This window comes from Prionailurus viverrinus, chromosome B3 (assembly GCF_022837055.1).
Source record: "Prionailurus viverrinus isolate Anna chromosome B3, UM_Priviv_1.0, whole genome shotgun sequence".
NCBI lineage: Eukaryota > Metazoa > Chordata > Mammalia > Carnivora > Felidae > Prionailurus > Prionailurus viverrinus.
In genome coordinates, this window is record NC_062566.1 from 13,680,797 (window position 1) to 13,703,352 (window position 22,556).

Consider the following 22,556-nt stretch of genomic DNA (forward strand, 5'->3'; position numbering starts at 1 on the left):
GACAAGGGGGAGAATTTGAAAAACTGCAAACATCTTGTTTTCATTGACTTACAGCTAGTTGTCCAAATATTTGTATCATTTAAGGTATATGCAAGAAAAAAAAAAGTCATTGAATTCAGAGTGCACTTCTATTATCCAGTACAAACACCTTGTGGTACAATCTGAACTTTTCTGAAAATAATCTAAACAATATACATTGTGACTAGCAAAGGGGAAACATGTTCGCTTAGTGTCTGCATGTGTTGGGCATTAGGGATCTGATGATACATGAGGGGCATGGGTGTTTTGCCCTCGTGGCACTTACTTTCTAGGTGGGAAGACAGACTATATGGTAGTGCAACAGGTCAAGGGAGTCATGATAGGTTATGGCAAGGAATGAGGAAATATGATGAGGAATATGATGAGGAAATAAAGATGGCTGCCGTGACTAGGAAGTCACTTCAGATGGCATTCAAGGAAAGTCTGAGGAATAAATAACATTTCAGCAGAGGCATGAAGGATGTAGATAATCAGCCATGGGAAGGTCTGGGCTGGTTGGGGCAACACAAGCAATAGGACCTGCAAAGGCCCAAAGCGGGGAAGAGGGTGGGGGATGATAAGACAGAAAGGAGGCTGTGTGGCTGATGTATATGTGAGAATGACCACGTGGGAGGGAGGACAGCAGGGGCAGGATCACACAGGGCTGTGAGATGAGAAAACTCCAGAGGTGAGAAGCTATTGAAGGGTTTTAAGTGGGGAGGATGCCAGGGTTTATGTTTGGGAGATATTGCTCTGACTGGGGTGTGGAGAACATATTTGGAAGGTGCTGAAAGGAGGGAGGGAGGTGGTCAGGAGGCAGTGTCCTGGTGGGGGTCTGTGACGTGGTGCACAGTGGTGGCAGAGTCAGAGGGAAAGGCAGACAGATTAGAGACATAATTTGGAGGCAGAACCAATGGTATTTATGGCTGCACTGGACTGGGGATAAAAAGGGAAACTGAGGAAACAAGGATGACTTTGAAGTTTTTTTTTCTTTTTTGCCTTTTCTTTTTCTTATCTATCATCTGTCTATCTATCATCTATCTACCATCTACCTATCAATCTATCATCTATCATCTATGTATTTATGCATGTATGTATGTATGTATCTACTCATCCATCTATATAAATATGAGTTACTTAACATACAGTGTAGTCTGGGTTTTAGGAGTAGAATTTAGTGATTCATCACTTACCTATAACACCCAGTGCTCATCCCAACAAGTGCCCTCCTAATGTTCACTGCCCATTTAGCCCACCCCCCAACCACCTCATTAGTGGATAGTGGTGCCATTGAGACGAAGAAACCTCTGGAAGGAGTTTATAAGAGGGAGGAAATTGAGAATTTAATTTCGTAAGATCTAAGCTTGAGGCATGCAGTGGGAGTTGTGCTGTGCTACACAAATCTCCCTCCAGAATCGAGGCCTTCATTCTCCCAGCTCCCTCAGTCTTGGCTGACTCACAGCAGAGTACGTCCCCAGGCCTTGCCCTTGGCAGAAGGGAGATAACTCTTTATGTTTTTTTAAATTTACTTTTTAGAGAGATAGAGCACAAGAGGGGGAGAGAGAGAGAGAGAGAGGATCTTAAGCAGGGTCCACACTCAGCATGAAGCCTGATGCGGGGCTCAATCTCAGGATCCTGAGATCATGACTTGAGCCGAAATCAAGAGTCAGATGCTTAACCGATTGAGCAACCTAGGCATCCCAGAAGGGAGCTAACTCTTAAGACTACACCTTCCCCAGGGCAGCTGGCAGCAAAATACACAGGCCCGCCCCCTTGCATTAGTGTGGGACAACTTTGAAGGGCCATTCCAGCTTCAAAACTCCCTATGGCAACAGCTGAGCTCCTGTTGTGACTGTCAGGGGTCCCTATCTCTCTGTGCCCAACCAACCTTGATGCGCTCGCACTTTGTTGTGTTCCCGAGGGCACCTCCCCGTGAACCTCCCTCCACAGATCTCCACCTCAGAGACTGGTTCCCAAACATGCAAACTAAGGCAGTTGGTGCCAGGAGCGATCCTAAGGAAGCAGGCCCTAAAATAGGATTTTGGAGTTGCATCTCCTGCCAGCTAGATCAAGGGACCTCATGCCCCTGACATCAGTACGAGTGGCATAATGTCTCCGTCATTTGAAAGACACAGGGAAACAGAAATGATAAAGTGAAGAAATTGAATGGCTATTGCTGAGTGTCCCTGATGCATTGGCAAAAAGCAGTAAGAGTGCTGAGGATGATTAATTTAATCCTTAGTCAATTACATGCTGCACACGGGATCCAAGTTGACAATGCTGCTGGGGACCCAGAGTGTTATCATGGTCCCATTCTAGAGTGAAGGGGGATGAGGTTCAGATAATGAATGGAGTCCTGGTCCAGGTTTGATTCATAGTGGGCCCAGTGGTTCCTTAAGACCACCCAGTGATCATTTCCCCTGTCCCTGAATGGGCACTTGGGGTAGATGAACTTAGTCCTCGTCCTGTGGAATAAGGCACCATTATAGTGGGGAAGGCCAAGTGGAAGCCTGTGATCCTGCCTCCCTCTCTCCAGGCAAGAAAGTGAGTCAATAGCAATATTGCAAAATAGCAATATTGCAATGGTGTATTTCAGCATCATGCTTAAAGACCGAAAGAATGCAGGGGGAGGTTATTCCACCATGTCCCCATAAAAGTCATCAGTCTGGCCCCTGCGAAATTTAGATTTGGTCCTGTCACACGACAGTCTTAACCAAGAATTAGTCACCAATGAGTATGCTGTGCCAGATGTGGTATCCTTTCCAGAGCAGATTAACAAGCTTCAAGATACAAGGTATACAACTTTTAAGCTAGGAAATGCATCCTTTTCCAGTTCTATCAGAAAGGAAGGCCAGGTCATGTTCGTGGAAAGGTCATGTTCGTGTGTGACAGACAACAGTAGCCATCATGTACTGTCTTCTCCAGGGCTACCTTAACACTCTGTTATAACATAGCCCCGGAGGGCCTGGACTATACAGGCCCTTCACAGAACCCACAGTGATCCACTGTATCCACGATGTCATGTTAATCAGAGCAGAGACATGTAAATTGGAGGCCTTCATAAAGACACTTGTGCTCTAGCAGGTGGGAGATTAGCACTGTGAATATTCAAGGACACACCGGATCAGTGAAGTTTTTAGGAGTCCAGAGGTCTGGAGCATGTTAGCATGTCCTCAGCAGAGGGAAGGGCCCTTGACTGCATTTGCTTCCCCTACCATTAGGAATGAATCGCAGCAAATGGCAAGCATCTTTGGCTTCTGGAGGCAATTCTGGGAGAATCACTCCCAGGCAGTAGGGCTGGGTCTAATGGAACAGGCCACTTGTGCCATACTGGACTTTAGAACTGCTATGGACAGTAGTTTCTATGGGCCTCTCCTTCCCCTCCTTTTTAAACAGAGAGTATCTACATCAGCTCTCCTGTGCCCATCCCACTCTTTTCTCTTGGGTGTTGGAGGTTGGGAGGAGATAATGTCCCTTCTGAGTTTCATGGTCTTTACATTGAGAGAAATAGTGCTCAAGAAGCTGCCTACCTGTACCTGCACCTGACTTAGATGGTGAAATCCAGGGCCTTGAGCCTGAACATGACGTTGAAATGGGATGGAACACTGGGGGAAAGGTGAGAATATTCTGCATGTGGGAGTATATGGCTCTTCCCCCAAATGGCTGCACAAATTCTCATCTCAGTTGCTCTTCCAGGGTCTTGTCGTTGCCCCCAGCAAGACATAGAATCTTTGAACTTAGGTGAGCCTTTGTGACTTCCTCAACTATTAGAGGATGGTGGACGTGATGCTGTTAAATTTTGAGTAGTTACATGAGGTCAGGAGAGTCATGGTCTCTCTCAGAGTGTTTGCCACTGAAACCCTGCCATTGTGCCTCAGGGCTGCCAAGCAGCCCCTTGGAGAGGTCACTTGTAGGTGTTCTGGCTAACAGTCCTGGCTGAGGTTCTTAGAACCAGCATTGGTTGTCAGATATGCAAGCATGGGAGCCTTCTGATAACCCCAGCCTCTCCTTCTTTGAACCACCCCAGCTAAAGCCACATGGAGGGAGCCAGAGGTAAGCTATCCCCACCAAGTCTCAGATTTGGCACACCTCTGAAAGGCCATCCCAGTATCAGAGCTTCCTGTGGGCTTGCCTGTGCACATGGAGAGGTCGTGTATATATATATGGAGGTCAAGGGAGAGGTCAGGGCCAAAGATGTTCATTTGGGAGATACCAGAATGTGCATGGTTGTCAAAGTCTCAGGTCTGGGTGACATAGCCTAGGGATAAAGTATATAGAGAGATGGGGGTTAGGGCTGAGCCCTGGGGCATTCCATCACATAGAGCTGGCAGGAAAGGAGATCTAGGAAGGAGTTGGAGGAGGAGAAAAGTCAGGACACAGTGGGTCCATAGATAGGGAGAAGAGGACGACCCAAAGGAGAGGGCTGCTGAGGACAGGTGTGAAAACGTCTGTGCAATGGGATACCTGAAGGTCAGGTGACCTGAGAATAGTGTTAATGCAGCACAGGGGGCAGTGCCAGTGGTCTGGAGAGTTCATGGAAATTCCAACCCTAACCCTTCTAGCCCGTGTCCAGAGGTCAATCAACAAACCCACAAAGGAGGTCCTGACCTTTCCCTCCTTGGAGTTCCTGCAGCTCTAGCTCATTCTCTGTTGTTCTGAACTCCAGGCTTGTCGGCTCAATGGGGCTGTGGGCTTCTGAGCTGGTCTTTTGTTCTTTTGTGTTCTCATCAGTTCCAGGGAGTGCTTGGTTCCTACTAGAAACCCACTCAACACTTGCTGATTGAGCGCTTGTCAATTTCACCCAAGAAATTGAAATGGCTGAGGACCACCCCAGAGTCTAAGCGGCTTACGGAGAAATCACAAACCATCAGGGCTGTTAGAAGTTCTAGAGAGATCAGAACTCAGAGAAAGGAGGAGAAGATACTAACAGGTGCCTGAGGTAGATGGCTGATCATTAATGAGAATTAAGACAAGCAACAGCTTTTCTGGCAACTGGGGGGCCGTGGACAGTTTGTCATCTGTTAAACAAACAGTCTTTATTTCACGAGATTTCTGGGGGCTGCTCCAATGTTAAAAGGAAGTGCTGTCTGTCGAATGGAGTTCCAAGTTCTTGGCTGGGGAGCTCTTTCTCCTTGATGCCAGGAGGAGATGAGACCCTGTGTAAATTTTGAGTAGTTACATGAGGTCATGTAACTACTCCCATGAGAAGGAGAGGTGACATCCCTGCTCCCAGTCAGGCCAAGACAGGGTCCCAATAACTGCAGCAATCTCAGTTATGGTGGTGTAGTACCCTTGCTGTGTCCTCAGTCTGGGACGATGGTGGGGCCAGAACCCCTGCTCACACCTGCATGAAGAGGGGAGCTGTATGGACCATCAGCAGGGTTGGGGACGGGGGTGCTAAAGACAGACAAGCAGGGTTGCAGGGAGCAGGTGCCTATTCTGACACGACCAGGGCTGGAGCTCTGAGGGGTCCCCTGCAGCAGGGGTCACTGCACCCCCATGGTGCACGGGCGTCTCCGTGAGCGAGGTGGCTGCTGTTCTGCATCAGACACAGACTGACAGCACAGCTGCCAGACCCTCATGTCCCCACCCGGGGTTTTGCAACCACACAGGGGTGAGGCCTGGGACGGAATGATTTGTTAGTGCTCACGCAGGGAGACACAGCCACCCGCCAGAACTGCATTTACCAGCGACCTCTGACCCTGTCCACAGCTGTGGTCGGGACGCTGTTCCAGGCAAGCTATGTGACCACTCGCAGAAGGACAGGCCTCCCTCTGTCAGCCCCGGAGGACTGGTTTTTGTCTCGTACTCCACAGACAGCTTAAAATTGTTATGGAAAAACATTTTATTAACATGTTCAACTCACTTCCAATGAAATGATTAATTTTTCATTTACAGTGGTGTCCAATGTTTGTCTTCTGTTCTTTTTTTTTCTTTCAAAACCAGCACCAAAAAGTAAAACGAAAATACCATGGGTACAGTACGTAATGTAAGTTAACTAATGGAAAATATATACATTTGACTCTGAAATGGAGAAAAGAGAACAAAGCAATGAGATTATTGCTGCTGAGGATCTTTCCCTGTGTTCTGATAATGTCAAGCCATGGTCAAGTGAGAGGGCTTCATTTGCACCCACAAAAGTAGCACCATAAGGTCGTAAGGCTCTGTCGTTAGTAACGCGTTTGTGCAATCAAAAAGGTACAGTACTTGAGTGACAGTACAGGGTATTGTAAATAAAGAAACGTCACTGTTGTGATCACAGGGTTTCAATGTCTTCTGTACAAAGTGGAACAAGAGTGCCATCATGGCTTCGCCGAAATCAATCATTGCTTGTGCCATGAACAGAAGGCGGGCTGGTGAATTTCAGAGCAACAAGTGCCAGCATGAGCTAACGGAGGTCAGAGAGACATGGACTCTGGGGGAACCAGTGGGTGTTCGATAATAACCAAATCAATTATTTGCATTTTGAGAGGGTGGGGCCCTTGCCAGATGCATCCAGTTGATAAGGTAGCCAGTCGTGGGGAATATTCAGAGGCATCGGAGAAAGTGCTAGCCTAGGGGCACTTACATGCCCAGCTTGGGCGGGCCCCGTAGGTTCCTTAGCTGGCCACCCTGGCTCAGCTCCTCAGCCCCCGAGGCTGCTATCTTTCTGACACTACATGGTGAAGCACAGCCCATTTTGGAACCCTAGCTCCCCAAGAATTTGAGAGTTTTGCAGAAATGGGGTTTGGGGGAGTCTGTCAGTGGCCAAGCCCGAGCTGGGGAGGACAGCGTTTTGCATAGGCTGTGCTACAACACTGACGGGGTTTACACTGCAGGGTGGATCGCGCTATCCTGGCACTCTCTCAATCAGAGCACCCAAGCAAGCTTCTCAAATACTTCTTGTTGATTCAAGAGGAACCGCACAAATCTCTTGTCATCCCTACCACGTCTCTGTCTCTGGAATATTAGAAATCATAAATTGAAACAGCCTGTAAGACGGGGTTGAGAAGGCAGGAGATTTTCTTTTTGTTTTCTTTCTGATTTAAGCTAATGGACCCTAAAGTTGTGACATCATCAAAAACCAAAGCAGATACATAAACACAGCACCAATAAATCAGGAAGAACTTGGAGATGATCCCTGGGACATTGGCATAAGTGAGATTCCCCCGTCTGCAATAAGGGAGAAGGTGGGTTTGTCATGGTAAAGTCCTTGAACATAAGCACCCATCAAACACCCACCAAGCTGGTGAGCAAAACAGGTCTCCTGGCACCTAGGGTCTTTCTCTCCCAGCTCCCAAAGTGGGCAGGGTCCTACCATCTTCTGTGTTCTTGTCATTTCCTCAGACTTCTAGACAGGGCACAGGTCTATTCTGATAGGTTGCAGGAGGGAAAGACCTTCTTCGTGCTTTTCTGAGGGTCATCCTTATCTTACTAAGAGGATGGGTCAATACCGACAGCATGACAATAATGGGTCCCCCAAGGTCTGGGCTGTGGGAAGGCTCGGTGCTTGTGCAGTGATCCGGGCCCCCCAGGCCAAAGGGCTTCTGGAGGAAACCAGTCCCATGCCAGGGCGAAGGAGGCAGAGCTTCTAAAAAGAATCAACTTCAGATAGATGGCCAAGGTCAATGGGAAGCCACGTCTAAGGTGCAAAGCTTTATGAAGTACTGACAAGAGTGGAGGCCCCCAGAATGTGGAGGGGCCACACACCCCTGACAAAGCTGTCCTGAGCTCACCTTTATGCCAGGGAACAGTCCCATCACCCAAATGAACAGATGTCCCATTTCATAGCACCTCGAAGAAAGACTTTTCTGTTTCCCTATGTGGTAGACAGTAGAGTATACAAATTAGATGCCTGCCCAAACCCAAACACTTCCAGAATATTCTCCCCAACACAGGTTTTTACGCAAAACTATGCGGCCCTGGTGTCTTTGGCTGATACAGATTCAGACTGTCAGGGACAAGACTTCCAAGAGAAGGCCTAGGATCTAGAGAACACGTTTTCAGAGATGAGCTGAGAGGCTAAGTGCTGACCCTGGCCCTCTCGGAGGGAGCCATTGGCAGAGGCTCACTGACATCTGTCCTTCCTTCCGGGGTGTTGCCGGCTTTCAGAATAAAGCCTGTTTGAACGTGGAATGTCTCACTGGGGGGATAGTCCCCCTGCCCCCGGCACATCAAGCACCGGGAATTCAAACGTCAAAAGAAAGCTGGACAGAAGTGCTCAGTGACGTCTCTTTCTTTTGACAATTGTCTGTCAGAGGTGTTCCCTTTGAGGTACACAGAACCTTAGAAATTACAATAATTTTGTGACTCATGCCTATTTTTTTCCTTACTGGAGAAAGCCATCCAGTGGCCATTAACAATATATTAAGTACAAAAGCACTAACAGCAAACGTCAAATCCACGCTCAAGTTCTATGCGATTGGATTTTCGGGACAGCCTGGTGGGGGGAGCGGCGCTGTGGTCTGGGGGAGGGGGGTCCCGGCCGCAGGACTGGTGCGCTCTTGGGTGGGGAGGCTTTCAACTAGCCATGTCATCAGGATTCAGGCCTCGCGCTGGCGCGTCGAGGGACCCTTGGGCCACGTGTCATGAGCTTGGTGGTGGTGGCAGCGGCTGGCGCATCTTGTTCGCATAGAAGTCCCTGCACGTCTGGCAGCAGCGCTGGTACCACCGCATGTCCTGACAGAGGTTCTTTTCTCGGATGACCCGGCAGTACACTGTCCACTGGTCCCGCGTACATTTGTAGGTCAGAGCGGCTACAGGGACGGTGGAAACAGAAAGCCCAGGGGTTACGGATGGCCCAGGGACATCAGGATGCCTGCGCAGGGGCGGCCTGTGGTCTGACACACTCCAGAGCTGTCCTCACCGACAAGCACACTGGAGCCTTGCGCAAACGGAGGAAATACACCCCCTGCCGGGGCCATGGGATGCCGCTGTTTTCGACAGGGGACACGCTCCTGTGTCTAACCCAACCCCTTGGCAGAGCATGGGTCTGCCTGCGGCTTCCTCAGGGCCAGGGCACTGTGCACCCTGCTTCTCACCTAAGTGGCACTTGCTGTTATTTTTTTGGAGAAGGACACCATCGTTGCTGACATTCATAAAACAGAACGGCACGGGGCGGTGGACATCAAAGGGCCACCAAAGCATAAGCTCGTAGCCTAAGCAAGTGGCCCGAATCTCCTTCAGGGTCATCCTGCAGAGAGAATGTCCTGCCTGAGGGAGGTCTCTGGAGCATACCAAGGGGGGGGGTGTGTGCATGCAAAAGCCCGGGGTGCCCCTCTGCAAGTTCAAAGACCCTCCAGTGAAGCAACTTAGAAACCCTCTTCATTCTGGCTGTGTTCCAGCATTAGGGAAAGGGGCTCTGGGTAGGAAAATATTCCTCAGGGATTTCTATTTGCAAAAGCGGACACCATCAAAAGGAATCACCAGATTAGTGTTAAATGCTCCTCTTCTCCCTCCTGTGCCACTGAATTAAATACTCCACCCTATCAACACCTCTGTTTTCTTCTCAAGCGTTAGCTTGGGGAGCATCCCATGCGAACGTCACCGAGGCTTCGTGAATGTCGCCCCAGCTCCTTCACTTCTGGAAGAACGCACCTCCCTTTGCCCTCCTCGTGCACAGGAGCCCAAAAACATTAACTGAAGACCACCCTCCCGTGTTCCTCATTGTTGGCAGAGGGACTAAGCAGGACGCTTGAGCCGTTGTTGTGTTTGAGGTTGCCGCTAGCAGACATCTTTTTCATGACAAGAAACGAAATTCCACCTCTGAAACCTCTAACCTTCTACAGAGCTGACAAAAGACCTCTTCAGGGCTCAGCTAGGGCCCAAAGGGGGCTTTCTAGCTTACAGAACTCCCACCTCCCCACCCCAGAAACCCGGGGCCACTCACCGAGGCGAGGGGAGGTGATGGTGTTCACGTTGATCTTGTCATTGCAGACCTCCTGGTGGCACTGTCTGTAGGCTGCTGGCTTCGAGAGGGCGGGGCACTCGTTGCCATGGCGGCCGGTGACCTTGTGCATGCACTGTACTACGCGGGACTGGAGGCCCTTCCCACAGGTTGAGGAGCACTGCCAGACACAGGGACAGCCTGAGCTGGGGGCCTAACCTACGCCCAGGAGTCCTTGACAATGGCTTTGCAATGCAGCTGCCCCTCGGTGTCATTCCCAGGGGCTTGAAATAATGCGGGACAAGGGGCTTCACTGCATCCCAGGTGTCTGACAGAAACCTGCTTCAAGATGTTACGGACTGAATGTCTTTTGTCTCCCCAAATCCCTAACTCCCAATGGGATCGTATTTGAAGGTGGGGCTTTTGGGAGGTAGTTAGGTTTAGATGAGGGTATGAGGGCACAGCCTCCATGATGAGAACTGTGTCTTTATAAAGAGGAAGAGAGACCAGAGTCTGTCTTCTGCTGTGTGAGGACATGGCCAGGACATGGGCCCTCACCAAGAAACAAATCTGCTAGCACCTTGACCTTAGACTTCTCAGCCTCCAGAATCATAAGAACTAAATGTCTGTGGTTTAAGACCCCTAGTCTATGGAGTTTCACCCCAGCAGCCTGAGCTAAGATGCGAGACAGTTGCTAAAACATTAATGTATGAGGCCTGCATTTCACTTCCCACCCTCTCTACCCCCATTCCCAGCAGAGAGCTGGGCTTTTGAAATCCTTGAGACAGTGGACAGGGTGGCCTGATGGCACCCAGGAGGCACTGGGCCTGATGGCCAAGTGGGGTCTTCCCCAGTGCTTTGTGCTGTGGGAGGCTCTGGGGTCTTTGCCTGGTCTTGGTTGTGGAGGGGAGCTCAGGCTTGAGCAGGGTCAAATTTCCCGCAAGCCTGGAGGGTCGGGGCTCAGAATCAAGGTGGAGAAAACGAAGTGCAACCTTTTTTTCACATCACAGAGTCACGGAATCTCATACTGTTTGTGGCTGACAGCTTTAACTCAGACACCAAATCCCGGGCTGCTGGTAGACCTGGGTTTGCTAAAACCCGCCTGGCGTAGCTCAGCAGACATCCCAGGTTCCCAGTGAGCAGACTTGGTAGGACTTTCCCAAGTCCTGTCTCTCTTTGCATCCCTTTAAAGTGCTCCACAGGGAGACTGTCAGCGACTCAGATCCGCCACCCTGATCCTGCTCTCCGAACTCCTGGGCACTTGCACGCTCTCCCAGGAGCCCTTGGAACTGTCTCTCCAATAAGCTGGTCACTTCCAGCCAGAGAGCCAGGTTCCTATGCACTTTCTCCCCATCTGGTGTCCCCTAGTGCCCACACAACCTGTGATTTATGGGGTTCTGAGAGCACTCTGCAAAACTTTAATAAAGCAAAGGCCTCAGGTGCAATAGCCCAGCTGGAGTTAATACCAGCACCTCGGGGTGGAGAAAGGAGAGCGGGGCCTGCCCTCCGAATGCCACATGCGGTGACGACGCCAGGTGCCGTCCGGAGAGTGTGCCTCCCTGTCTCCTCCCCTTTGGGCCGGACCTTGGCCTGTGCTGGAGGGAGGACCTTCCCTCCAGGGGTCTTAGAGGAGTCACCAGGCACAGGCTTGATGGGAGACTGCTGGTACCACTTGTGACCACGTGGGCACTGTCTGCTCCGCAAAGAGCTTTTGTGTGCCATGTGAATTCCTCTGCAGAATCATGTGGGGTTTTTGTTTTTGTTTTCACTTTAGAAGGATAAAGAGGCTCAGAGGGAATGGTGCTCTGAAGGGGTCTTTGCAAATCACAAAGGAGGTGGGAAAACCACAAGTGACACCCCCTGTGGGCTCTGGCATGTTCAAACCAGAACAGGCACGCTCCCCAACAGGCAAGGCGGGCCCCAGGGCCCCCGCTTTGTGTCTTGCTTCACATCCTATCTTCTGGATACACTAGGCATGGGCTGCTTGCGGGCTTGAGAATTCACTGTGCATTAATGGATGCAGACTTCTGGGCCCCACCCTAGACCTTGGGGGTTGGCACTGGAGCACAAGGGAAGTTTGAGGGCTGCTGAGGTGGAGGAACAAGGTCACATGAGGAGATCCCACCAACAGGAGACCTTGAACTTAGGATGGCTGCCATAGCAACAGGACTTATACCTGGGGGGCCTCTGGGGGGGTCGGGGAGCTGACAGCAGGTTGGGATCTGTTCGTGGGATTACCTGGTGAGCTTCTAAAAACCTCGGTGTCCCAGGACAATCAATCAATATAGGTAGAAGGGGCACCCAGAGCTGAGAACCTCTGATTTATCCTGAACTTCTGCCCAGTGGCCTGTGTAGTGGAATGAGCTCTCTCTTCTTACACTGAAGTAGTTGAATATTCATATACAAATACCGTAAAACCTTAGATTGTAACTTGTTCTTCTAGTGCTCTGCAAGATGAGCAAACATTTCTAATAAGTTAAAAAAATTTTTTTTAATGTTTATTTATTTTTGAGACAGAGAAAGACAGGGTGTGAGCAGCGGAGGGGCAGACAGAGAGGGAGACACAGAATCCGAAGCAGGCTCCAGGCTCTGAGCTGTCAGCACAGAGCCTGATGTGGGGCTTGAACTCACAAACCACGAGATCATGACCTGAGCCGAAGTCAGACGGACACTCAACTGACTGAGCCACCCAGGCGCCCCTATTATATACCTTTAAATACCTGAATAAATTATATAGTTTATGGAGACATTTGACTAGCCCACCTATGCCATTAAAGATTTTTTATATGTAAGGTGGTTGTGAAATCAAAAAAATAAAATAAAATCTACTTCCTGGGAAAATGGGATTACCATGTACTTGGGACCAGATTCCTGTGACTATTTGGCACTCAACTGCCTTTGTGAGGAAAAGAGGTATCTGCAGGCTGATCTACAAGTGACATCAACATCCTTTTTCTCATCGGATCTTGACCTGCACCATGGGCCCTGGAGCCACCTGCTATAGGAGACACACCCGGAAGGAAGAATTAGGAATTAGGTGTCTTAATATTCCTTGGAGAGGGGGACCACCCAGGGTGGGACTGGTGGTGGTTGGGGCCCCAGGAAACAGCACAGCCTAATGGAGAAGGTGCCTAAAGCTATGCCTATCTTGCTCCTATGGCACCCCCTGACCGCGAGGTACCCAAAGCCCTGCTGGCTAGGCGGTCGGCCAGGGGTGAGTTACTTCCTGGCCAGGAACCTCAGGAAGTGTTTCGACGTCTTTTGCAGGTGTCATTATTATGTACGTAAAAATCAGGGCAAGAACTCAACCCACAGGTGTGGGTATGCCTTTGTCAAGGGCACAACTGACAAAGGTCTCTGCCTGAAAATGATCAATGACCATTGTAAAACTCAGGTATTCAGGGTGACCTTGATGGATGATTTCCTCCTCTGAAAGTTCTGAGTCATGTTTCACATGCTCTGGGGCCAGGAGGTTGGGTGGGGGCAGGGAGAGCATTCATGATGTCCCCCTGCATATGCAGATGGTGTGTTTGCTTATCCTGTGGGTTCGCTTGTAAGGTTCCATAATAAGGTGGAACATTCCACAACAATTTAGAGGCTGCTGGCCACTGAGCTCAGTGGGGGTGTCTGGTCCAAGGTCACACAGTGAGTGAGTGGCAAAGGAGGGACAGGACCCCAGCTGCCCCATTCCATGGACCAAATTCCATCTTCCTGTACGAATTACAGCTTGCACTGGTGGGAGCCTCTCTGGGAGCCAGGAAATGAAAAGCTAGGTCACTGCCCAGGTCCACCTCTTATTCATTATCTTTCCTAGTATGGGTCACTGGCCTTTAATTTCCCAGTCTGGAGAAAAGAACTGTTCCATGAGATCATGGAATTCTCTCCAAAGATCCCGCATAGAGACTCAAGTGTCTGTTCTCATGGCTCTCCAGCACCTCTGTGAAGCCGGGCAGGGCCAGGTGACAGGCTGGGGGCCGACCCTCTGCTGCTGTGGGGGCATGTAGGGACCCTGCAGGCCCTGCCCCTCATAGGGATTTGCCTCTCAGATTAGGCTTGGCTAAATTTTAGCTGGAGTCCTAGGAACTCTGCTGTTCCCACAGCGGTGGGCTGTGAAAGTCCTGTACTCATTAAAAAGAACTTTTGAGAACCTTAGAGCATTTGCTTATCCACCTGAATTGTGTGTGAGCCAGCCCCACAGAGGCTGCTTCAATGCCTCAGGTGAGAAGACAAGCATGTAACCAAGTGGCAGGTAAAGAAACTTCCATTTCAGTCCAGGTGGTGCTAAGCCTACCCACCCCTGCCGAACACCCATGGGTAACCACACTCTCCCCGACTGGGGTTTTACTGGGGACAGAGCCATAGGGGCAGCACAGGCCTATCGATGAGCACACTCCATCCCTGCTTACTCGCTGTGTGACCTCAGGCAAGTTACTTAACCTATCTGAGCCCCAGTTTCTTCATTTGTGGCTTGAGGATAATAAAACTCTCCTTGCAGAATGATTTCAGTGATTAGAATCACTTGGACGGGTGACCAGCAGGGAGTCTGGGAGAGAGCGAGCCCTCAACAAGTGCTGCTATTATTATTAACAGTTAGCGCTTGGACAAGAACAGAGAGAGCCGACCAGGGAGTCCCTCAAGCCCAGGAAAACACACTGAGTCACTTGGCCAACTAGCTTAGCTCTCCGTGGGGCGGCCATGCCCTGCCTGGCACCAGGCCGCCACAGACAGGTGTTGCGGGGCCACCCTTGCCCGGCTCCTGGCCTTGATCTGGCAGCTCAGCCAGATGACCTCTGAGAGCACAATTAGAAGCTGATTTGACCCTGAAGACAAATGTGATTGCAGACAGGTCTGAAGGGTTGCTCTGAACAGCATCCCCTTGTATGTAACTTGAGCTTGCTGCATTCAGGATAACACAGGCGCAGACAATGGACTCCATCTCTGTCTGCCTCCCCTCCGTCTCAATTTTAATTAAACAGTGAGGAGACCACAGTGTCTCCAGATTGCACCGGATTAGCCCCAAGCATTGCTGTGAAGCCATTTTCAGGCTCTTAAAATCCAAGCAAACAGATCTGTAAAAAAACAGATCTGGTCTTGTTAGAAGCACTCTTTCACTGTTGGGTATTTTTTTTTTCAGGTCGCTCATTACGTTAACATTTAACGTAGCTCCCTGAGACTCGGGAAACAAAGATAGAAATGGAGCAGGGGTAAATCCAGCAGAAAAGCTCCCTGCCAGATGACCTGAAGCAGGGGCAGCCCCCTCCCCAGCAAGTGGCCGCAGCCGCACATCAGAGACTAGGCCTGGTGACTCGCCACCTATCTCAGGGCCCTCCCCTGGCTAGGATGGGGAGTCAAAGACACTTGCAGCGGGAGTTTCACTGGAAATGCAATAACAAAATCAAAAGTTCTGGTGCACAGAGAGCAAAAGGTTCATGGCAACAAAGAGAAGTCTTCGACTTGAATTTACTCATGGGCTTGTGGTGTTAGTTCTGGTGCAGCTATGAAAAAGAGGATTCCCTAAAAGAGTGGGAAGGCCTGTGGTCCCTCAGACCCAAGGACATGGTGGAAGGCTTCCTGCCTCTGCTTCCTTGATGACAATGATGGTGACAATAGCAGTAATAGCAGCCAGGTCCACCTTCTGCATGCCCACTGAGGGCTGGGCCCTGGACTTAACGTCATTCTCGTTAGTCCTTGTTAATCATTCTACTACCAGCGGCTGTGGCCAGGGCAGTGCTCAGAACATAGTAGGTGCACAATAAACACACACCAAATGCGTGAACAGCACCACAAGGGGCACAGGACTGCCTTTCAGAAAGGCCGAATGTGAGGCTTAGGGCGTCCATGTGACTGTTCCCCAGTGACAGCTCCAGGCCCCCCACCCGGCCTCCTCCAGGACCACACCACTCCCCGGAGGGGAGGATCCAGGTCTCTGTCACCCCACAGAGGCCCGACCCTGATGACATGCTCCACTTCGGTGAGGACTTCCTTCTCTTCACTTCTCGCAGCTATAAAATCACCACTATAAATAACACGGAATCCCAAAGGGGTGTTTTGAGAATTAGCTAAAGGAGGTTGTAAAAACCTCAGGAAGGGGAAAACGCTGCAGGAATGTTTGGTGCTTGCATGAGCCCGGGGTTCCGACAGAGTCGGGGGGCGGGTGGGCTGGCTTCCTCCCCGGGGCTCTGGGGTGAGCAGGAGGCCTGGCAAGGGGGAGCCCTCACCGCGCGGTGTAACCGCCCCCACATTCTCCCGTTCTCCCGGAGCCTGGTCTCTGAGGGGCCAGCCCGCCCCCGGGGCGGGTGTGGAGGGCAGAGAATGAGGCAGGGGGTGGGGGAAGAGAATACCCTCCAGGTAAAACTCCATTTTGTGTCTGAGAGGCACTTGGCTGGTGAAATGTCAAAAGCTCTTCAAAAGCATTTTTGACAGATTTTCCCCCGACTTGGCATTGAGCAATGCAAACATCAGAAGCTGTTGAAACCTGAAATAGCAGGTTTTAAACAGTAATGAAAATCCCCACTGTCTTTGCTCCAGCCTTGAAACTGGAAATGCTTTCTTAGACACACACACACACACACACCCTTCAACTCATACTCCCTCGCAAACTGTTTTTCCCTTCTAGCCTCAGCCTTAGCTTCGGGTTTCCCCCAAGCCTCTGAATTTGCAACCTGGCGACCTACAGATTCTGGCTGGGCCACGCCAGCCCGGGAGCCAGAAGGCCAAGCTGACTCCCGAGGATCTGCAAGAGCTCTGGACTGTGCTCTGTGAGCCCGGAGCACAGGGGATTCTGCCTGGCCACTCTGTGTGTCCTTGGGCAGAGGCTGTTATCACTCCGGTAGCTTACCTCTCCCAGCCCGTCAGTGACTGTGCACAAGACGCTCCACCCTGCTGGAGGAGGCTGGCCCAGGAGCCCAGCAAATGCCGAAGCAACCCCTCTCCTGCCTCCTAGCCACGCTGTTGCCATGCGCATACACCGGGTCAGGGCACACACTGTTTTATGGGACCTGAACCACATTCAAAGAGCTGCTTTAAGATAACACATATTTGATAGGCCCATGGAAGAAATGGGATTCCATCAGAGATGCAGCAGAAGACAATGGCAAAAATAACGAGATGATGATGATAGAAACAAGCACCTCCTGGGTGATCTCCCTGTGCCAGGCCTTGGGCTAAGTGCTTTTACAGATGCCCTATAGGGGGGTACCCCTAGACCCAGCTGACAGAGGGTGATGCTGGCTCAAGTTTAGAGGAGGCCACAGCCCAGTGGGGGGTGTGGACCTGTGTCATCCTGACCGTCTGCCCTGCTTTAGGGTCACTGACGTAGCATGTGTCGAAACAAAAGTGTTCCTTAGGGGCAGCAGCTCCTCTGATTCAATGACTAGGTCCAGGTAGTGGTTAAAGCCCAGGCTGCAATGCAGGGGGAGCCACCCCCTCTCTCGGATCCCTTGCTCCACACCAAGGCAGCTGGTTTGACAAAGGACACCACTAGGTGAATGGAGGGGTCAGAGGCATCAGCTATTATTCAGCTCACTTCATGCGGGCATCTCTCCTGGCAATTTCCAGTGACTCTGCTGCTCTACAGCAAGCCCATTTCTCTCACATGAGCAGGTATGGGTCCTGGACTTTCCTCTGCAAGTCCACGACCCAGTGGCAGGCTCTGTTCACCCACGCGAAGTGCTCCACACCGAGGGGGTATTCTGCCCTCTCTCCCTTCTGCCCCTGCCTGAAACGCGTTGAGATCTGATGACCTTCCTTTCATTGGCTGCTTATGCTCCTCAGAGTAATGTCAAATAGAGAGAGAATTGGCTTATCTCTCTCTTCGCCCACGGTGCTGGCTGCCTGCGTGGTATGGCTTCACACACCCCAGAGAAGGGCCCCGATATCCCCAATGTCTCACATACTTCCTCTTTGATGTGCAAGTTTCTTTTAATAAGGACTCAATTTTTTATTTCACAAATAAGGGTAGATAACATGTAGGACCGCAGATAGAGGCAAGGGATGGCCATTATGTCAATGACTGATACAGAGCCCTTGGAGAACAGGTTTAGATGGGGGGTGGTGTGGAGAGAGAGCAGGGAGATACTTGACTTGTTTTTTTTGGGAGGGGGGTGGATCAGTCGGTTGAGTGTCCGACTTCAGCTCAGGTCACGATCTCGAGGTTCATGAGTTTGAGCCCTGCATCGGACTCTGTGCTGTCAGTGCGGAGCCCGCTTCAGATCCTCTGTCCCCCTCTCTCTGGCCCTCCCCCGCTTGCACTCTCTCAAAAATAAATATTAAAAACAAAACAAAACAAGGGCAGGTAGACACTTGACTTTATACCAAGCATATGCCTATGACGATTAGAGCTGCAGGCATAGGTCATCTCCTACCCGTTTCAGGTTAGGAATCTAAGCCTCTGAGGTTATTATGCACCTGGAAGAAAGGTGAATTAAGAGCCAGAAGGCAGGGACCAGACTCTTAGCCCTGCTATTTTCTAGCTGTGTGACTTTGGGGAAAAAAGCCACATCACCACTCTGAGTCAGTTTTCTCATCTGTAAAATGAGGAGGGGGTCAAATGAGACAATATGAGTGAACGTGCTTTGTAAATTTTAAAGCACTGGTGTATGTCAGGGGCCACTGTCACCGGTCCCAACAGGAGCAGTGTCACCCCCTGCCAGCATCCCCATCCACAGTTTTCCCAGGAAGAGGCTGCCTGGGTCCCATAGCACTGTGCTCATACTGGCCCAGTGGGACTCAGGGTGGCCTTCTGCAGTTGGCTCCCTGTCGGTCTGTACCTTGGATGGGTCACTATCCACTCTCATACCCCCAGGGCCCAGAGCGGGTTTTCTGGCACAGAACGGGAGCTCAGGAAATGCTGGCTGAATCCCAGAGTCTTGGCTGCCGGCCCCCAGCTTGGCAGGCAGGCCAGCCTTGCAGAGTGGGGAGTGGGGTCAGACCCCACCAAAACAGGTGCAAGCTTTGGAAGGGGGGTGTGGGCTGAAAAACTTCCCGTAACAAGCCCCTCTCGTGATGCAAGGTCTGTTCGTTGCTAAGGCCGTGGAGCTGAAACCCCCGTCTCCCTGCCTAAAGCACAGTAATGCCTCCACCACTGAGTGAGAGGCTCTCCCAGACTTCCTGGGGGTCTGCAGCTCACACCCTCTTCATGCTTATTTCTTCCTTTGACCTCCTATGGCCCCTGGGAGGTGCTGTGATTTCCACATCAGTCTGGGGCTCGGGTGTGAGGGGCACACCTGGGGCCTGACTGAGGCCTTGGAGTTAGACCAGCCCCCTTCCATGGGACCTTCGCGGGCACCAGGAAGTCAACGGTCACTTTGATCTCTTCAGTGAAAGGGAACAGCCATACTCTTAACACAGACAGCCAACGGTTTTCTTTAAAAACACCATCCATTATGATCCCTCCAGAATAATTTGTTTCTAATTAGAAACATCCCGTCATTTCAGCGGTGATTAATGCCTCTGGTCTTGAAACTGAAACATCTCAACTTTTGATCAAAAGTCATGCTATTCTAGAAAGAAATGCGATTTCCTCCTCTCCCATTTTAAGTGACGTCTCCCTCCCCCCGGGTTGAATACCCAGCAGTTAGCGGGTGAAAACAATGATTTGCACAGATCTGGAAATAGCTAATATCCCAGGAGGGTAGCCAGCTGCAGGCCATTTTTCAAACATGGCAGAGCAGTAATAATGCCCTCAGCAGGGATGGGAATGTGAAGCCTGTCCCTCATATGGGACCCCGGTTACGGTTCAGTCATTTGCTGAGGCTGGGGGAAGGGGAGGGGCCCTGCCTCCTCCAGGTTCTGGGTGTTGTTCTCAGGCACCCTTACCCAGCTACAGGAAGGGATGGGTGCCAGCCCCTTCTCAGGGGTGACTGGTCCTTATTTCAGTGAGTGCAGGATGGCACCTGTGGAATGTCCGTGGACTGGCTGGTCCCTCACCTCCCTGGAGACGGCTTATCTTTCTCAATGGCACCCGTGGGGCCAAGTAACAGGAGACTGCTTGGATGCAAAATGTCAAAGCTTCCAGACACACTGATGCCCTGACGGCCCTTGAAATTCTATTGACTTTCCTTTGGGGCAACTTGTGTGAAGCCTTCAAAGTCTGGAATGTGGGGAGGTTTGGAGGCTGGTTACAACAGAGAGGGTTTAAAAGTGCACTGACCCTTGGGGCGACTGGGTGGCTCAGTCAGTTAAGTGTCCAACTCTTGATTTCTGCTCAAGTCATGATCTTGCGGTTCGTGAGTTCAAGCCCTGCATTGGGCTCTGTGCTCACAATGTGGTGCCTGCTTGGGATTCATTCTCTCTCTCTCTCTCTCTCTCTCTCTCTCTCTCTCTTCTCTCTCTGACCCTTCTGAGCTTGTTTTTTCTCTCTCTCTCTCAAGAAAATAAACTTAAAAAAAATGCACCCACCCCAGGCATGCAACAAGGGGACGGTGCACAAGCCGCAGAGCAGAGACAAGATGTTACTCACAAAGCACATTTAGTCTGAATAAGTGAAAATGTCAGGGTAAGAACCATCCAGTGGAATCCACCAACACTGACCTGATCACCCAGTGAGAGAAGACAAGTATCCCCACGGGATCCTTTCCACTTCTCCAGAGAAGAAATGGGGAAAAACCATGGCAGATTTCTATTAACTGTACAGATTTCTGTAACTGTGCATGTCAGCCCACCCAGGGATGGCGGTGGCAGGAGGGAGTGGTGGTGAGGCAAACAGGGCGGGGGTCCCATGGCTGAGTTCTGTGCAGCTCCTGCCCCACCACACTTGCTCCCAGTATGTTCATGCATGCACAGACTTCCAGTTCAGTGTCCATGACGAGTTTTCAGCTTGGGAGAATGAGCCTGCGCCTGGGTCCTGGCTCTGGCCAGATGTGCTGGGGAGGGGGCCGGTGGCACCCACAAATGCTGAGTACTCTCCCCAAAGGCTCTGTGCACACCAATCAGATGCCAGCAGATACCAGCCCTGGATGGCAGCTGAGATCATTCTGTTCCATTATTCTTTCTTGTTTTTACTTTCCTTGATCGGGGATAACTGATCAAGCTGGCTGTGGTAAAAAGTGGGCACGGTGGCCTTCTAATGCCTTCCTTTCCAGAAAGCTGGGAGGGTTTATTCGCCATGGTCTGGCTACTAGAGAAGCGGGCCAGCTAAAGGCTCTACCTGGTGGGCTGTGTGTGGGAGTTGGCTGGACCACATACCAGCGTCCTCAGCCAAGGAAGCGCCCCTGAACACTGGAGGAGGGAAAGCCTGAGCTACTAGATCTGGGGCAGTGCCATGCTAAGCTTCTCAGGCACTAGTCACATTCATTTTCTGGTGTTCTGCAGCTCCTAGCGCCAGGAAGCTCATGGTACTTCAGGAAACAAAAGTGTCCCTCTGGTTCTCAAAACCAGATGGCTATAACGGCTGGAGAAAGCCAAGCCCTGGAGAGCCAACGAACATGTGTAGGGCATGCTGTGGCTCAAAGGCACCATCATGGGGACTCCGCAGCCCTTCTCGTTGTGTCCACTGGTTGGATTGAGCTCTGAACTGGGGTTTAGGAGCTTGGACTCTGCCAGAGGGGTGTGGGCATGCCACTCAGTCTTGGAGCATCTATTGCTTCTTCAGTGAACCAGGGCTAATGACCCTGGCTGCAGGGCACAGGTACAGAGGTAAACCTCAAAGGGGAAACGATGCCAGGTGCCCTGAGACCCTGATGGGTGCACACAGCCCAGGCCCTAACTGACCACTCCTCCCCTCTGCTTCCTGCGCAGGGATATCTGTGACCATGGAAGCCACTCATCAGTAGCACAGGATGCACTTAGGGTGGTGACCACTAGGACCCTTCCAATTCCCCGAGTATAATGACCGCTTTATTCCAATCCACACCTGGACTTTTGGAGTCCAGATGATGTTATTTTACTATGTTGGGTAGTTGTCCCTCCACATCTTCTGACAGTTCTGACATAGGACACCACAAATGTTTTCTTATTGGTTAGAACCCAAGCTGTTGATAGCCTGTTTACGTCAAGCTGGGTCTGACATGCTTGGCTACGAGACGGTTTTGGGTATGGTTGTATAAAAGGCTGGGTACTCCTACTGATAAGACAAAGTTAGGTGAGATCAGAACGGGTTAGTCCTGGTGCCTGTGCCTCACAATGGTGTGAGCCCTGGGTGATAGGTTTGGGGCAAGAAAACGGGCTGAGATGTCCAAGTGCTGAGTCACATATACTAGCACCTTGAAGGCTCGGAGTGTCTCTGCGAAATGGCCAGGGCCAGTGTTAATGATTCTCCATTTCAGAGATAAAGAGACTGAGAGCCAGACAGATTAAGACACATTAAGTGGTGAGTCAGAGCTGTAACTCGGCCCCTTGACATCTTTCTCACAGGATTCTAGGTTCTAATGGCACTTTTTTTTTTTTTCAAGAGCCTTCAAGTGAAGTTCAAGTGAGACTTCTTCCAATAAGACTCAGCCTGGCAACTCCATACTAAGCGCTATTACATTCATGGAGAAACCGGACCTACTGGCCTCGGTTCTATTGCTCTGGTCAGATTTTCTGATCAGGGCATAAAAAAACAGGAGGTGTTTTTGGTCGTCCCCAAATTCGCAGTTATCCAGATGCTGCATTTCAGCACAGACAACAAACTGGAACCGGAGGAATTTGGCTTTTATGCACTCCAATAGTTTGCAGGAGTTTGTATTCAGACTTG

The 22,556-nt window shown here is 50.8% G+C and overlaps 1 protein-coding gene across 4 annotated transcripts in view; it reads right to left on the reverse strand.

Annotated features, from left to right (window-relative positions):
• Positions 1 to 5,924: 5,924 nt before the first annotated feature.
• The window catches only part of ADAMTS17 (ADAM metallopeptidase with thrombospondin type 1 motif 17), a 352,557-nt gene continuing 335,925 nt past the window's right edge, over positions 5,925 to 22,556 (reverse strand). For 3 of the 4 annotated variants that reach the window (XM_047864329.1, XM_047864328.1, XM_047864327.1), the window contains 2 exons: positions 9,887 to 10,064; positions 5,925 to 8,753 (listed from right to left, as the gene is read on the reverse strand). In XM_047864329.1, coding sequence (XP_047720285.1) covers positions 8,584 to 8,753; positions 9,887 to 10,064 — 348 coding nt within the window. In that variant the 3' untranslated portion in view covers positions 5,925 to 8,583. The remainder of the gene's footprint in view (positions 8,754 to 9,886; positions 10,065 to 22,556) is intronic. The other variant, XM_047864330.1, reaches the window with a different exon arrangement.